Genomic DNA, 18,540 nt, shown 5'->3' on the forward strand with positions numbered 1-18,540 from the left:
CTCATGACCACCAGATGAGTTTCCTACATGAAACCTGCCCCACTGAAGCCTCATTTTTCTTTTACAATGAATCCTTTGGCAGTGATGAATATAGTAATCATAATGGTTTGAACCTGTTTGTTGCTTTGTAATTATCTTGTGGTGTGTGTCCTTAATGTGCTTATATTTTGATCCTTCTATTCCCTGGATCCTACTCCAGTGCCACCCAGCATGTGTAGGCATGCATGCCCATACATACACACACACACACACGTGCGCACACACACATGCATATGACATATATACTCATAGGCACACTCCCACACAACAAGGCATTATTTGGTCCTTAAGGGTAAGAAATACAACTCCCTATTTTGACATCTCTCCTACCAGAGAGTAAATAAATATTCAGTATATACTTAATAACTAAGAGACTAGACATATTCTTACATAATATATTATAAAGAATAGAAAATATTCTTCTAAAAACAGTTACTTTTGATCTTCATTTACTAGAGTAAAACAGATGGAAAGTGAGAGAGGTTACACTCAACAAAAATATTGTCACCTGTTCATTTATCCATCAGAAAACAGAAACCTAGGAAAATGATATGTATATAGAAGTATCTGTGACCTTTCATTCTCTCCATTTGCCTTTTTCTCTATATTAATTATTACTCAATGATTCCACTTTCTCCAAATACGCTCCATCCTGAATGCTAATCACTCGGCTCATTACAAATGATCAGAGGGGTAATTTCATGGCATAGTATCTTCACTGGATGGCAGGTGTGTGTAATATCTTGCCTTTAAACCCAACATTTACAATTTTATTGTCTTCCAGTGTCATTAAATGAGTGCTGACAAAATAGCCTGAAAGCAAATCTCTTTATCTTTTTTTAAAGTTTATTTTATTGAGAGAGAGCGAGCATGAGCAAGTGCACAAGTGGGGGAGGGGCAGCGAAAGAGGGAAAGAGAGAATCCCAAGCAGGATCTGCACTGTCAGCGCGCCACTCAATGCAGTGCTCCACCCTGGGGCTCGGACTCACCAACCGTGAGATCACGACCTGAGCCGAAATCAAGTCGGGTGCTGGGTGCGTAACTGACTGAACCACCCAGGCACCCCAAAGCAAATCTCTTTAAAAGCAAGTGTCCACCCCCTCCACCAAAAAAAAAGGCACTGTTCCAAACACTACTTCTATGTCATATGTTATACAGAATGGTTCAATGATTTATTGATCAGATAATTAAATATTTTCAATAAATATTTCTATACAAGAAATATTTTCTTGGTTTCTGTTGATGTAACAGCTCTTCTCTATATGAAAGTACCTTAATATGGGCTGTTTATATTTCAGGAAGAGAAGTTGGAAATGTCGGGAAAACTAATATTAATGGCTCAAAACACCCATTAAAATTAGAAATAGAAAAATACCTATTCTATTCAGTGTTCTGCCCATTTTTAAATTGGATTGTTTTTTGGTATTAAGTTATATAAGTTCTTTATATGTTTTGGATATTAACTCCTTATTGGATATATCATTGGCAAATATCTTCTCTTATTCAATAGGTTGCCTACTTGTTTTGTTGATGCTTTCCTTTGTTATGTAAAAGCTAGAACAAATAGTCCAAAAATTTGTATGGAACCACAAAAGACCCCAAATAGCTAAAACAATTTTGAGAAAGAACTAAGCTGTAGATATCAAAATTCCAGGTTTCAAGATATACTAAAAGCTGTAGTAATCAAAACAATATGGTACTGGCACAAAAAGAGAGATCTAGATCAATGGAACAGAATAAAGAGTCCAGAAATAAACCCACAACTGTATGGTCAATTAATCTTCAACAAATGAGGCAAGAATATACAATGGGGAAAAGACAGTCTCTTCAACAAATGGTACTAGAATGGTACTTCAACAAATGGAAAACTAGACAGCTACACATTCTTACACTATACACAGACATAAACTCTAAACGGATTAAAGACCTAAATGTGAGACCTGTAGAGTGGAAGAGGGCCAAAGCATAAGAGACTCTTTAAAACTGAGAACAAACTGAGGGTTGATGGAGGGTGGGAGGGAGGGAAGGGTGGGTGATGGGTATTGAGGAGGGCACCTTTTGGGATGAGCACTGGGTGTTGTATGGAAACCAATTTGACAATAAACTTCATATATTGAAAAAAAAATAATAAATGTGAGACCTGAACCATAAAACGCATAGAAGAAAACATGCAGTGATGTCTCTGACATTGGCTGTCAAAACATTTTTCTAGATATGTCTCCTCAAGCAAAATTAAGCTATTGGGACTACACCACAATAAAAAGCACTTCCTGTTCTTTTACAATGGCTTCGCTATTCCTGAAACATTTATTTTGATTCATCAATTAATTGGCTGAATTTATTATAAAGCAGTTTTCTTTTTTCAGGAAGGTCACATGGGTATTTTCTGAGTTCTTTTGTGTTGAAAATGTCTGCATATTGCCTCTAAACTATACCATGGATGGATTATAGTGTAATTAGGTCACATTTTCTTTTCTTTTTACCTCAGAACAATATAGACATTGCTTGTTTTCTGGAATTGAATGTTGTGAAGTCTGATGTCAGTCTTACTGTTTTTCTCCCTTCATTTAATTAATTCAACAAATATATACATATACACACATACATGCATTCATACACACAAATCATATACAAATACATATATATCCACATATAAAACACATGTATATGTGTGTGTGTGTGTATACATATCTACACATTTAAAATGAGGAAATGGGTATGGGTGATGTATACCCAATAATACTTGGTACAAAATCATTAGCATTCTACATAATACCTTTGTGTGTGTGTGTGTGTGTGTGTGTGTGTGTGTGTGTGTGTGTGTATACGTATACAATTTTGTTTTAATGGGGGGTTTGAACTATTAATATTAGTTTTCCTGACATTCCCAACTTATCTCCTGATTTCAAGAAGGATTCAAGAATTCTTCACATAGAACCTTGAAATTGTATATAGTACATAGTCATCATCTACAATGGAGCAAGGGTGAGGCAGGAGAAGGAAAAAGTTACTTTGACTCTGGGACTCATAGAAAAACAAGGAAAATTAGAGGAAAGACATGAACAAATAAAAAAGCAGCCTGTAAAAGACATGACTCTGATACTATTACATTGTTTCTTTTGCTTATCCCAATACAATATCAATACAAAAGTAATCCCATACTTTCACAGATGAAATATTATGTAAACTTTGAAACTAAACTGCCTAAGTACAAATTTCCCCAGCTTCACTAATTTTGAGACCTTGTGCAAATTACTTAACCATTTTGCACCTTAAGTGTCTTCCTCTATAAAAGCAGGAATAAAGATTGCGGAGAGGGTTGCCTGTGTTAATACATGGATAGCTTAGGACAATGCCTGGCCTATAAGAGATGTTTTTCCATTATTAGATTTCATTATTATTTGTATAACTAGATTTCACTGAAAAAAAAAAGAAGCTGGTTTTTCTTGATCCTAACTGAAGGTGTGAATGGAAGTTTTTCACTTTCACATCATGAGTACCACTAACTGAAAGAAATTGTAAAATGCCTTTGATCATAAAATGTACCCTAACTTCAGAGGAGTTAAAATAATATTGCATCTTAGAATCAAAGTAAGTTAGTATGCTTTAATTTAATTTAATTATAAGTTAATGTTTGTGTGACATCCCCCAGAAGTGAAACTGGCAAAAAAATTTGATTCAAATAACAAATAATATAACTCCTTACTTCTGTAAATTCCATTTTGTTCAGTCTTGGTCCCATTGAGTCAGCAATATCCAATTGTTTGCAACATGCTTCTAATTATGGAAAAAAATGTTATTTGCTAGTTAGTTTGGTTGTAATACAGTCAGATTTCATATTCATTTTATAGCTCTTTAAAAGAACATAAAAAAAGAACATAAAATTATTTCTTAATTAATGTCCATCAGTTTTTACAAGTAAATGATATATAGTTGAGTAACACTCCAATTCCTACAAAATGATTATTTTTCCTGGCTTTTATTTAACTGAGCAACTCAAACACTGAAATAAACGTGCCTACATTTTTAATGACCAGCCTGAGATAAAGTAAAAACAAATATGCATGTCAATAGCATAAAGATTACAAAAACAACTGTGTTGGCTTATGCTAGCATTTAAGGAAGCAGGTCCTAAAACACACTTCTACAAACTTTCTTTTCAAATATTATGTCTTTAATGTTTCTTAAATTAAATAAAAAATATATGAATATGTTCTTTTAGTAAAAGATTCAAATAATACAAAAACATAAGCAGTAAAACATGAATATCTACCTTTTCCCTCTCCCCACTGCCAGCATTCTCATTCCCCTCTGCCCCAGAAGGAACCACTGTTTTTCAACAGTTGTTGCCACCTTTCAAGCAACTTCTCTAAGCATTTTTAAATATATTAGACACCTTTTGTTTTCCTACACATAAATATGGTTACATTGATCTGCAACTTGCTTTTTTCACTTAACTCATCTTGTAGATCTTTTCAAACAGGATCTGGAACTCAGGGAGAAGGTTTGGGATGGGAATGTAGATATACATTAGCTAAAGTCATGGGTTTAAATAAGAAAATCCAAGGAGGGTGTATAGTATGTAAAGTGATAATACAGCCAAAAAGGAAACTCGGAAAGCCACATTTGAGGTACAAATAAAAGAAGAACTGAGAAACAAAAATGCTAAGAGGTGATCAATGATAGATGAAAAATCAAGATAGAATGGTATCACAAAAGCCAAGAAAAAAAGAGTTTCATGAATAACAGAATGATCAATAATGGTAAATGTGGCAGTTAGTTCAAATAAAGATTTTTTTAAACCTCCTTTTGATATAAAATTATGAAACCTTTATTGACCTTACCAAAACACAAACACACAAACTGTTTAGAAGTTCATGATGAAAGAACTGGCTTCCTCTCCTACTTCTAGCAGCAACTTCTCCTGCCTATCATAGTCTGGTACATAAAAGATTCTTTAATACTCTTGATTTTTGTAACGATTTATTATATCAGTTATTGTCATAAGAAGATTGTATAAATGTTAGTATAAGCTTATGCATTAGATGCTGTTAGCCTCATCCTAAACTTCCTCCCAAGCTCTGGATGATTATGCAGTCCAGACTGGTTTCTAATGATAATAGCTGTTATTAAGTGTATGTGTCTGTCTCCTGGCTAGACTTTGAGAAACTTGAGAGGAAACATGCCTTAGTCCTGTCTGCCTCCTCTACCTAATCGCAGTATCTGGAACTAGTTGAGAGCTTAATAACTACTGAATGAATGAATGAATGAATGGTACAGAAAATACTAGATAGTATAGGAGGTAAGAAGAGAAAACAATCACTGTCAATTAGAATGGTCTGGAATTTATCTAATTTTATCACAATTTCAAATAGAGCTCTCTTCACTCATTCCTTCTGTATACTTATCAAAAACTAAATAAATAAAAATAAAAGAAGTTATTCACAGATTTTTCTGAAGAAGTTGAGGTTGTTCTAACCATGGAAAATTCTATATTTTGGATACGCTGTGAAAAGGTAGGAGAAAGAGTTGTCAGCAAGGCCCCAATTATGTTTGGGGACCAGTTATCAGGAAGATGGGAAGCATATTTTATTTTTTAAATGAAATATGAGAATAGATTTCAGAAAATCTATTGTTATCAATGTAATAGCAGTCAAAAATCAATTGAAAAAAAAGCAACTTGATATAAATAATGTAAATCTCAGGACCCAAACTCTAGTGCTTTATTCTACAAGTCAGAATTATTTTTAATTTTTTTTTTTTTTTTTTAGTAATCTCTACACCCAACATAGGACTCAAACTCAAAACCCCAAGATTAAGAGTCACATGCTCTTCTGACTGAGCCAGCCAGGCGTGCCTACAAATCAGAATGTTTTGCTTAATCTCATATGAGGAAACGATTCTGAAAACAAAAGCATCAAAATCTATGTTTTTCTGTAGTTATAATACTGTCTCTTTCTGCCTCTTGTGACCATGGCGGAAATCCGCAGTTTACGTTTTTGTTGCCACAATGATGACGAATTAGAGTCAGGTCAGAAATCCTGCAATTCCTGCACAATGAAGACTTTTTCCATTCAGCCAAATATTCAAGTAGGTAAAAAACTTCCTTAGAATAAATTTGAGTCTAGAAACTATTTTTTTTATTTTATTTCTTATTTTTTTTAATTTACATCCAAATTAGTTAGCATATAGTGCAGCAATGATTTCAGGAGTAGATTCTTTAGTGTCCCTTACCTATTTAGCCCATCCCCCCTCCCACAATCCCCTCCAGTAACCCTCAGTTTGTTCTCCATATTTATGAGTCTCTTCTGTTTTGTCCCCCTCCCTATTTTTATATTATTTGTGTCCCTTCCCTTATGTTTATCTGTTTTGTCTCTTAAAGTCCTCATATGAGTGAAGCCACATGATTTTTGTCTTTCTCTGACTGACTAATTTCACTTAGCATAATACCCTCCAGTTCCATCCACGTAGTTGCAAATGGCAAGATTTCTTTTGATTCTTTTTGATTGTCGAGTAATACTCCATTGCATACATACACCACATCTTCTTTATCCATTCATCCATCCATGGACATTTGGGTTCTTTCCATACTGTGGCTGTTGTTGATAGTGCTGCTATAAACACGGGCGTGCATGTGTCCCTTCGAAACAGCACACCTGTATCCCGTGGATAAATGTCTAGTAGTCCAATTGCTGGGTCGTAGGGTAGTTCTATTTTTAGTTTTTTGAGGCACCTCCATACTGTTTTCCAGAGTGGCTGCACCAGCTTGCATTGCCACCAACAATGCAAAAGAGATCCTCTTTCTCCACATCCTCGCCAACATCTGTTGTTGCCTGAGTTGTTAATGTTAGCCATTCTGACAGGTGAAGGGGGTATCTCATTGTGGTTTTGATTTGGATTTCCCTGATGATGAGTGATGTGGAGCATGTTTTCATGTGTCAGTTGGCCATCTGGATGTCTTCTTTGGATAAGTGTCTATTCATGTCTTTTGCCCATTTCTTCACTGGATTATTTGTGTTTTGGGTGTTGAGTTTGAGAAGTTCTTTATAGATTCTGGATACTAACCCTTTATCTGATATGTCGTTTGCAAATATCTTCTCCCATTCTGTCGATTGCCTTTTAGTTTTGCTGATTGTTTCCTTTGCTGTGCAGAAGCTCCTTATTTTGATGAGGTCCCAGTAGTTCATTTTTGCTTTTGTTTCCCTCGCCTCTGGAGACGTGTTGAGTAAGAAGTTGCTGCGGCCAAGATCAAAGAGGTTTTTGCCAGCTTTCTCCTTGAGGATTTTGATGGCTTCCTGTCTTACATTTAGGTCTTTCATCCATTTTGAGTTTATTTTTGTGTATGGTGTAAGAAAGTGGTCCAGGTTCATTCTTCTTCATGTCCCTGTCCAGTTTTCCCCGCACCACTTGCTGAAGAGCCTGTCTTTATTCCATTGGATATTCTTTCCTGCTTTGTCAAAGATCAGTTGGCCATATGTTTGTGGGTCCATTTCTGTGTTCTCTATTCTGTTCCATTGATCTGAGTATCTGTTTTTGTGCCAGTACCGTATTGTCTTGATGATTACTGCTTTGTAATACAGCTTAAAGTCTGGAATTGTGATGCTTCCTGCTTTGGTTTTCTTTTTCAGGATTTCTTTGGCTATTCTGGGTCTTTTCTGGTTCCATACATATTTTAGGATTGTTTGTTCTAGCTCTGTGAAGAATGCCAGTGTTATTTTGATGGGGATTTCATTGAACATGTAGATTGCTTTGGGTAGTATCAACATTGTAACAATATTTATTCTTCCAATCCATGTGCATGGATTGTTTTTCCATTTCTTTCTGTCTTCTTCACTTTCTTTCCAAGCTTTCTATAGTCTTCAGCACACAGATCTTTTACCTATTTTGTTAGGTTTATTCCTAGGAATCTTACATTTTTTGGTGCAATTGTAACTGGGATCAATTCCTTGATTTCTCTTTCCGCTGCTTCATTATTGGTGTATAGAAACACAACCAATTTCTGTACATTGATTTTATATCCTGCAACTTTGCTGAATTCATGTATCAGTTCTAGATTACCAGTGTAATCTTTCAGGTTTTCCATGTAGAATATCATGTCATCTGCAAATAGTGAAAGTTTGACTTCTTCCTTGCCTATTTGGATGCCTTTTGGTTCTTTTTGTTGTCTGATTATTGAGGCTAGGACCTCTAGTACTATGTTGAACAACAGTGGTGAGAGTAGACATGCCTGTTGTGTTCCTGATCTTAGGGGGAAAGCTCTCAGTTTTTCCCCATTGAGGATGGTATTAGCTGTGGGCCTTGAATATCTGGCTTTTATGATGTTGAGGTATGTTCCTTCTATCCCTACATTCTTGAGGGTTTTTATCCAGAAAGGATGCTGTGCTTTGTCAAATGCTTTTTCTGCATCTATTGAAAGTATCATATGGTTCTTATCCTTTCTTTTACTAATGTGGTGTATCATGTTGATTGATTTGTGAATATTGAACCAGCCCTACAGCCCAGGAATAAATCCCACTTGTTCATGGTGAATAATTCTTTTAATGCAATGCATATAATTTTCTTATGTCTTTCCTTGTATTTCTATTTTATATTATAGTTCAGACATTATAACTCTCTTTTAAAATACTGTGTATGTAAGTAATATTTTCTAGGAACTTGATAGGATGATAAAGAGATAATACAGAATATTTATAATAAAACAGCATTTCAAAAGAATTGAAAATTGCTGATTGCTTTTCTGTTTTTCTACATTCTCCATCTGGAAAGAGCAAAAGAACTTAAGTACATTTATAAGAGCTTTGAATAACATATATCTCAATATTGACTTTTCATCGTAATCCAGCATCCCTCCCCTCACTGCTCCCCTGCAAAAGAGGGACAAGTAGAAATACCACAGGAATAGGCAGGCTTACCAAGCTGGAAATCTGGATTTTGAAAAAATTCATGAAGGACATTCTGAATCTGCAAATTAAAGAAAGTAGACCATATATTACTTCAGTTATCATACATTTAGTATTTTAGACTAAAATCCATGTAGGAATTTTCAATTTAAGTCTTGGGTAACCTTTCTAACTCAGGGACAGAAACAGTAATAATTAGCATTTAGTTTATATACTACTTCAAGGTATATCAAATGCTTTTTCATATATATCCTCAATGACTCCCATTGAGAACATTTTGTTGAGAACTAGAATGCCCAGAGTGATCCTATTTTGTCCCCTCCAAGGACATTTCTAGCAACCCTCAGACACTAGGCACCTTTGGCAACCAGTTTAGCAATCCAAAGAATCCTCTATAATTCATTCTTCAATTACTAAAAAACAAAATTTCAGAGTTCTTCTTGGTCCATTAAAAATTTTTTAATGTTTATTTTTGAAAGAGAGAGAGGGAGAGAGGCAGCATGATGGGGGGAAGGGCAGAGAGAGAGGGAGATAAAGAATCCAAAGCAGGCTCCAGGGTCTGAACTGAGAGCACAGAGACCCACGTGGGGTTCGAATTCACAAAACCGTGAGATCATGACCTGAGCCAAAGCTGGACGCTTAACCGACTGGGCCATCCAGGTGGCGTTGGTCCATTTTTTAAAAATAGACTTGAGGGGCCCCTGGCTGGCTCAGTCAGTATAACATGCAATTCTTGATCTCCAAGTCCTGAGTTCAAGTCCCACATTGGGAGTAGAGCTTACTTAAAAAAAAAAAAAAAGTAGACTTGATTTTTTAGGTCAACTTTACATTCACAGAAAAATTGAGCAGAAAGTGCAGAGTTTCCTTATACTCCCTGCCTCCTGCCACCACATACACAGCTTCCCCTGCTATCAACATTCTGCACCGCAGTGGCACATTTGTTACAACTGATGAACCTACATGAAACATCACCACCCAAAGTCCATAGTTTACATTAAGAATCACTGTTTGATGTACATTTTATGAGTTTTGGCAAATGTATCATGATGTGTATCCATCATTTTGGTATTATACAGAATTGTTTCATCACACTAAAAATCTTCTGTGCTCTGCTTATCCATCCCTCCGTCTGCCTTCACTCCTGGAAACCAGTGATCTTTTTACTCTCTCCATAGTTTTACCTTTTCCTGAATATCATAAAATTGGAGTCATACAGTAGATATTCTTCCAGATTGGCCCCTTTCACTTAGTAATACACATTTAAAGTTCTTCCATGTCTTTTCGTGGTTTGATAGCTCATTTCTTTTTAGTGCTGAGTAATATTACATTGTTTAGGTGTACCACAGTTTATTTATCCATTTAACCACGGAGGGAAATCTCGGCTGTTTCTAAGTTTTGGCAATTATGAAAAAAGCTGCTGTAAACATCCACATGCAGGATTTTTCTGGGAACATAAGTTTTCAGCTCCTTTTGGGTAAATACAATAAGCATTATGGCTGGATCATATGATAAGACTGTGTCTGGTTTTACAAGAAACTGCCAAAGTGGCTGTACCATTTTGCATTATCACCAACAATTCCCACCAACTACTGCACACTTTTGGCAGCATTTTATGTTGTCAAGGTTCCAGATTTTAACTATCCTGATAGGTGTGTAGTGGTATCTCATTGTTTTATTTTGCATTTCCTTGATGTCATGTGTGGAGCATATTTTCATATGCTTATTTGCCATCTACATGTCTTTGGTGAAATGTCTGTTTAGGTCTTTTGCCCATTTTTAAGTCAGTTGTTTGTTTTCTTATTGTAGAAGAGTTCTTTGTATATTTTGGATAATAGTCTGTTATCAGATGTCTCTTTTGAAATATTTTCTTCCAGTCTGTGGCCTACCTTCCTTGGTCTATTTTTAATAATTCACTTTGAATTAAAAATATGCTTGGCCATGTATCTAGCCAAGAAATGTTCTCACACTTATGTACACCTAAAAGAATATGTTTAACTGTTAGAGTACAGTTGTTTTCTAAAGGTAAAAGACACAGGCTCTTAGTCTACAGAAGTAATTAGTCACACACATACAATAAACAAAGAGAAAAATGAAAACTATGTCTGTCCTTTTTTTTTTTTAGATTTAAATCCAAGCTAGTTAATATATAGTGTAGTAATGGTTTCAGGAGTAGAATTTAGTGATTCATCACTTACATTTAACACCCAGTGCTGAACCCAACAAGTGCCCTCCTTAATGCCCATTACCCACTTAGCCCATCCCTCTACACAACACCCCTCTAGAACCCCTCAGTTTGTTCTTTGTATTTAAGAGTCTCTTATAGTTTGTCCCCCTCCCTGTTTTTATATAGAGAGTCTCCCTCTCTGCTTATATCTTTCTTTTTTAAATTTACATCCAAGTTAGTTAGCATATGGTGCAAGAATATGAATCCAGTGATTCATCCCCTACATATAATACCCAGTGCTCATCCCAACAAATGTCTTCCTTAATGCCCCTTGCCCATTTAGACCATCCCCCCTGCCACAACTCCTCCAGCAATCCTCAGTTTGTTCTATATATTTAAGAGTCTCTTATGTTTTGCTCCCCTCCCTGTTTTTAAATTATTTTTGCTTCCCTTCCCTTATGTTCATCTGTTTCGTATCTTAAATTCCACATTTGAGTGAAGTCATATGATATTTGTCTTTCTCTGGCTGACTAATTTTGCTTAGCATAATACACTCTAGTTCCATCCACATTGTTGCAAATGGCAAAATTTCATTCTTTTTGATTGCTGAATAATATTTCGATGGACATTGGGCTTTTTATATACTTTGGCTATTGTTGATAGTGCTGCTATAAACATTGGAGTGCATGTGTCCCTTTGAAACAACACACCTGTATCCTTTGGATAAATACTGAGTAGTGCAATTGCTGAGTCATAGGTTAGTTCTATTTTTAATTTTTTGAGGAATCTCCATGCTGTTTTCCAGAGTGGCTACACAATTTGCATTCCCACCAACAGTGCAAAAATGTTTCCTTTCTCCTCATCCTAGCCAGCATTTTTTGTTTCCTGAGTTGTTAATTTTAGCCATTCTGACAGGTGTGAGGTGGTATCTCATTGTGGTTTTGATTTGTATTTCCCTGATGATGAGTGATGTTGAGCATTTTTTCATCCGTCTGTTAGCCATCTGGATGTCTTCTTTGGAAAATGTCTGTCCTTAATGAAGAGTTTGGGAACCTCAGCCAGAGTCAATATTTTAGAAATAGCTAGAATTTAGAAATAGCTAGCTAGAATTTTTTTAAAATGCTCAAGAGAAAATTGAAGAAATTGGCTCTCATGGACCAAACAGGTCAAGAATCAGCTTACCTCAGTAACACTGAAAATTTAGAGGTAGGTTTCTGGCACTCCACTCAATATTCCAACAATCATCCTCTTATCACCCACTCTACCTCCCCTTCACAGATATCCTCCTTTCTTACCACTACCACAGGAATCATTCCTTTGGGGTCTAGAATCCATTCACTGAACTGCTCCTGCAGAGCCTGTTTCCGTATATTGGCCACCTTGATTTTGACTTCATTTATGTATTCTCTTTCTTCTCGTTTCTGTTTAATACTCTCCTTCATCTTGGATACTCTGAAGGAGGTCAAAATAAAAGACAGGTTGAGTTAAGACTGTTGGGTTTGATTCAGATTGTTCAAATGGCAGAAAACAAGAATTCAGAGCCTCATTTAAAATTTGTTCCTGTCTTTACTCCATGAAATCTTCTTGATTTAGGCCTGAGGTGACCCCCTCTCCCCCCAGCACTTACTGAATTTGGCACTGATCACAGGCTGTCTTCTAGTATTATTTGAGTTTTTATAGAGGTGGGCCTTATTTTGCCCAAGAAAATATCATACTTAAAAAATACTAAAATAGCCCTAGAGGCTGCCACATATACCTAAAAGCAAAGGTGAATGCACTAAAGCCTTACAGTGGTGGGGCTCTCTCTTCTCTGGATACAGAAATCATCTGGAAAGATTCTGATTTCCGGTCTATGGTGGAAGTATAGAAGCTGCATTTATAATAAGCATCTTAGGTAGTTCTAATGTCTTGGACCAAACTTTTGATTTCTGTCTAGGAATATATATTGCCAATTTCCTTTAAACATCTAGAGTCAAATACTTTGACAGTCCCTGAGCATCACAGTTATCCTTATATTCAGAGAGAGTTACATTATCCATGTTGGGAATGGGAGAAGAATTGTGATTTTGATTGTTCCCATATTTGTCATCCCTATTAGGACTCTAAAACCCCAAACTGGTTTGGATTGAAACACCAAAATGTCTCAAAGTAATCAAAATATCTGCTGGTTTCAAATACAATTTGCTTGAGCCAGGTCTTCTTGTTTTAAAAAAGAAAGACTAAGGTCTTCCAATCTGATCTGATAGATTTGGAAACGCAAAAGAATTTACAATTAGGACTGGTAAATTGGATACCTCTAATAATCCAAAAGAATTAATCGAAACCTAAGTCATTGCTTTATGCTCATATAAGGCCTTCAAAATTTTTGTGACCACTCAAATTCTATCCATTGACTCAAGCAGTGCAAGGAACATCTTCCTCTTACAGCATCATTTGCCTATATTAAAATTGAATGTTTTATTTCATCAAAACCAATTCTAATCAGCTTATATTGAGAACTGGCTATAAACTTTGAGTGACCGCAGTGTACCAGAACATTGCTGGGCCTAACTGAAGACTCTGGACTGCTGAACAATGGGACTTGTTTTAATCAATCATGTACAAACCTATGGATTCCCTCTGTCCCATAGAGTGTGATAGTTTTCAGTTGTTATAATTGTAACCATTATAAACTTTTTGAAACTCCTATATTTTCCCCTTCTGTGAAGTAGTTAGTGAAGTCTTCACTGCTGTATCTTCCTTTGCCTGGCAAGTTAATAAATTAAGTTTTTGCTTGTTTCTTTTTAAGCTATGGTGGTCTTAGTTTCACAAAGCTAAACTGGACTTCTTGGCATCCCTGGAGCATGTCCATATTATTTCTGTGATGAGTATTCCTATAAAAATCCACATATGACATGTGTCTACTTAATTATTATACTTACTTAATTCTTATTTTTGTTTATTCACCCATATCTTATTATGAAAGGTATAATGACTGAAGCAAAGTCTAAGTTACTGGATAATCAAATGTTTGAATAGATGAATAATTAGGCTTATCTAGAATTTTATAAAATGATTAAAAACAGTTATCATAGCTTCCTTATTAAATACTGAAAATTAATTCTGAGATTACAAAATTAAATAATTACCCCAAATTAAGACATATCTTGTAATAATCATATGTGCCTAAAAACAAGAACAAAAAGGCAAAAAAAAAAAAAAACCCACAAAAAACAAAACAAAACAAAAAAACCCCAAACAAACCCAAAACTCACACAAGAAAACTTTCATCATGAAAACAAAAGCAGGATTAGAATAAGTTAGTTAATTCATTTAACAAATACTTATTGAGCATTACTTATACAACACAGTGTTAGAGACTGGGGATGTGAAGATGAATACTACAGACAGTTCCTGCTTACATTATAGCAGGGGAAACAACCATTACAATTGTCATAAATGCAGTAAAAGAGAAACACAGGGTGCAATAAGAGATCATATAAGGGAAGAATTTCACAATGAAGTGGTATGTGAGCTAAACTCTAAAGGATTGGTAGGATAAGATAAAGAGGAAGGAGAAGAATGATACAGAGGGGATGGCAAACGACAAGACCCTGAGGTGAAAAGAAGCATAATATGTTTGAAGACCTGAAAGTAATCCTGTGTGCCTGGAGTAAGTATAGAGTGTGAGAAGAAGAGAGGCAGCAGTGAAGGCTAGAAAGTAAGTCCTATGCTAGCTTGGTTGGATGGTGATGACGTTACCAGGATCCAGTTAACCCATTTGGATTATATTTGGAGTCTCGTGTTCAATGGCCTGGAAATACAGACTAGGTTTTGTTTCTTTATTAAAAAGAGGGATGAAATGATGTCTGAGCTGAGACCTAAAGCTTGTGGGGGATCTAGCCAAACAAAGAGAGGGACCAAATGGGTCATACAAGGAAAGTCTTATAGGCCTATTTAGGGATTTTGGTCTTTATTTTAAGAGTAAGTGGAGACCATTGAAAGGTTCCATACTGGGGGAAAATGGGATAAGATTAACCTTTTTTAAAAAATAATAACTTCTGTTACAAGTAAAGAATGGGTTGCAAGAGGGTAAGAGTGGATATAAATATACCAATCAGGAGCCTGCTGTAATAATGCAGGTGAGAGCTGATGGTAGTTTAGACTAGGGTGGCAGCAGCAGGGAAGGTCAGAAACGAACAGATTTGAGAGAAGAAGGTAAAACCAATAGGACTTAATGATTGATGAAAAGCACACAGTCAGAAAGTAGAAGGTGTCAAGTTGCATCTCTTGGGTTTGGGCTTGAAAATCTTGATGCAAAACGAAATAAGAAAATGACTTGTGGAAGATGAAGTGCTTATGAAACATCCAAGTACAGATATTGAGTAGATGCATATACTGGTCTGAAGCTCAAAAAAGATTTTTGGGCTAGAGATATAAATCTAAGAGTCATGAAGGTACAGATGGTAACTGAAGTCCTGTGTTGGAATGAGCGCACTCAGCAATGATTTTGGGTGACAGGACAACCACAACTTAAGGAACCTTAATATTTGAAGATCAGATGGCAGAGAATGAGCCAGCATAGGATACTGAGAAGAACTAAAATGAGGTAGAAGGAAAAAAGTAAAGAATAATATCATGGAAGGGTAAGAAAAGAGTATCTCAAGGAGGAAATGGTCAACATTATTGAATATTGCTAAGAGGCCAAGTAAGATGAGGATTGCAAACTTTCCACTGGGCTTGGAAAAATGGAGAACATTGTGATCTCAGTAAGTGACATTTATGAAAGACAGCCTGGAATGAAAGCCAGATATAACAGGTTGAGAAATGTGTTGGGAGTGGGGAAAATGTATATGGACAACTGCTTTGATAAAGTTAGCTATGTTTTAGTTACATTTCTTCAACTTGAGGGTATAAATTCCTCACAACAAGAACCAAATTTTGAATTTTTTCCCTATAAAGTATGGCTCAACATTGAGTACTTGATAGTTATGCAATAAATACTGATTAACTGAGACTCCTCAATAAATCTTAATTTATAAGATTAATAATTAATAATTTATTATCTTAATACTGATTAACTGAGACTCCTTAATAAATTATTAATTTATCTAACACATATTTATTGAGCCCCAACTCATGTCAAGTACTGTGCTCAGTATTAAAAATACAGATATGATAGAAAATAGTCCTTGTCTTCAAAGAGATTATAGGGAGGTAAATCAACAATTACATTAAAAAATGTGCTAAATGCTGACATGAGCCTACAGGTGCTTCAGGAATATAAAGAAAGAGTACCTAGCCCAAAGAAGGTGAGACAGAAGGTATCCAGAGGAAGTCATACTTGGGCTGATTCCTGAAGCACAAGGAAAAATTGTCCAGCAAGAGAAAGGAGGGGAAGGATATTCTAGATGGAGAAAGCTGGCACTCTGGATTAGAGGAAAGGACATCTGGCTAGTGGTTTTCTTTAGTTGATATGTAAGAGATCATAAAATTGATGTGCATAAAGAATGTAGCCTATCTAGCCCATATGAGTGAAGTCAGGGCTTTATGATCTGAGTTCAATCTCACTACATGCTGGGTACCTCATATCTAGTGTCTGCAAGTTTTAAGCTGGACTTGATGGTGAAGATTTCTATTCCCCTCCCCCCCCTCCGCCTTTTTTTAGCAACAGTAATTGAAGAGTGGTCAAGATTTCTATTTCCAAATCAGGTGGTTGAACTCCAACTAAACTGCCTTCTTGGAAGCATATGAGCAAGGCAGAGGACATTTCCCACTGGATATTTCCCATGGGAGTCCTGGAAAGCATCTATTTTGATGATGTAGGACTGAGGTTGGGTAGAGGATATATAAACCAGTGTGGTAGCACATAAGGTCTTCCATCTGTTCTCTACTATAAATAGAAAAAAAAATCCTATTTTCTTCTGAGGATATCAGTTACTGGATAGTTTAAAATGAATCAATAGTTGGGGCACCTGGGTGGCTCAATGGGTTAAGCGTCCGACTTTGGCTCAGGTCATGATCTCACCATTGGTGGGTTTGAGCCCCACATCGGGCTCTGTGCTGACAGCTCGGAACTTGAAGCCAGAGCCTGCTTCGGATTCTGTGTCTTCCTCTCTCTCTGACCTTCCCCCACTTGCACTCTGTCTCTCTTTCAAAAAAAAATAAACATTACAAATTTTTTTTAAATGAATCAATAGCTTTATCTGGCAAATCCTAGGAATTTCTGGATATCCTGGATAGTCTTATTCCAGGACCACCACACCTTGTCATGCATTGTGACAGATATCCAGCCCCAGCTGGAGTGAACTTGACATAGGAACTTCAGTCTTTTTAACATCAGGAATGTCTATGCCACTGAAGTAGGACCACAGACTCATTCACCATCAAGTTTCAGGGTGTGTGTTTGAAGGACATTAGGATAACATTCAAGGAGACCATGATTTCTCAGTCTGTAAGAACCTGAATTTCTAAGTACTTAATAAGGGGATATATACATATGCAACAAAGTGTGGCCTAGAGATGGATAGGAAACTAGTAATATATAAACATTGTTATTATGCTTCGGGTTGAACAAAAGTAGAACCTACTTGATAAAGTCCTACCACACGCCATTGGCTATAATAGTCATTCAAATGCTATAAAACACATTTTCCCTATCTATCCACTCACTTTTGGCATAATCTGTTTTACTGGATTGATAAACTATGATATTCAATATGAAATGACAAAATGATTGATATTAATAATATCACTTGTGGGAGAAGCGCCCATGGGATTTCCTAGCTTAATATAACCATAAGAGTTTGGCTGGGTAAAGAGGTGACAGCTGGTGTGGCGTATGAGCAGACAGACATCTGTCTAGGAAGTCACTGTCTCCTGGCAACCAAAGAAGATCCATATCATTCCTTTAGTCTTGCCAAGTCCTAGTGACTGGTGTATTGTAAGCATGAGTTAGACATTTTGGGGTTTTTTTTGAAACACAAAAAGTAAGTACTTTGAAGTAAACCATCAAACCTTTGCAGATACCAAATTCCAATAGAAACATACACAATGGGTGCTGTCATATGGTCTGCATAAGTTCTTTGAACACTATACAATGAATTAATTCTCAGGGAATTACTGAGTAAAACATTTTTTAAATTATTAAGTAAAATAAAGAGTGCTGTCTCTTTTCCTTTTAGTTTTTACTTGGCTTATATGTATCCTTAATGCTTGAGCATTTATCCTGACTTATTTTTCTCCTTTATGTAGCTGTGGTGGAGAAAGTAATTCTATGAAATAGTTTGTCATGATTCTTCTCTTTGTGCGTTAAATGTTCCATTGTTACTTCATAAGGCTAATAAAGAGTTGTCAAAGGGAAAATGCACAAAAGGTATCTCAAGGTGCTGCACAGACCCAACACTGATTATGCAATAAGCAAAGGATGTAGGAATCTAAGATCGTTACCAAGCCAGA

The 18,540-nt window shown here is 36.0% G+C and overlaps 1 protein-coding gene across 41 annotated transcripts in view; it reads right to left on the bottom strand.

The window, feature by feature from the left end:
• Positions 1 to 18,540, bottom strand: part of EFCAB5 (EF-hand calcium binding domain 5) — a 198,426-nt gene that overhangs the window by 99,124 nt on the left and 80,762 nt on the right. For all 41 annotated transcript variants that reach the window (XM_045044905.1, XM_045044891.1, XM_045044887.1 and 38 more), the window contains 3 exons: positions 12,399 to 12,555; positions 8,952 to 9,000; positions 3,746 to 3,816 (listed from right to left, as the gene is read on the bottom strand). In XM_045044905.1, the coding sequence (XP_044900840.1) occupies positions 3,746 to 3,816; positions 8,952 to 9,000; positions 12,399 to 12,545 (267 nt within the window). In that variant the 5' untranslated portion in view covers positions 12,546 to 12,555. The remainder of the gene's footprint in view (positions 1 to 3,745; positions 3,817 to 8,951; positions 9,001 to 12,398; positions 12,556 to 18,540) is intronic.

This window comes from Felis catus, chromosome E1, assembly GCF_018350175.1.
Source record: "Felis catus isolate Fca126 chromosome E1, F.catus_Fca126_mat1.0, whole genome shotgun sequence".
Taxonomy (NCBI): domain Eukaryota; kingdom Metazoa; phylum Chordata; class Mammalia; order Carnivora; family Felidae; genus Felis; species Felis catus.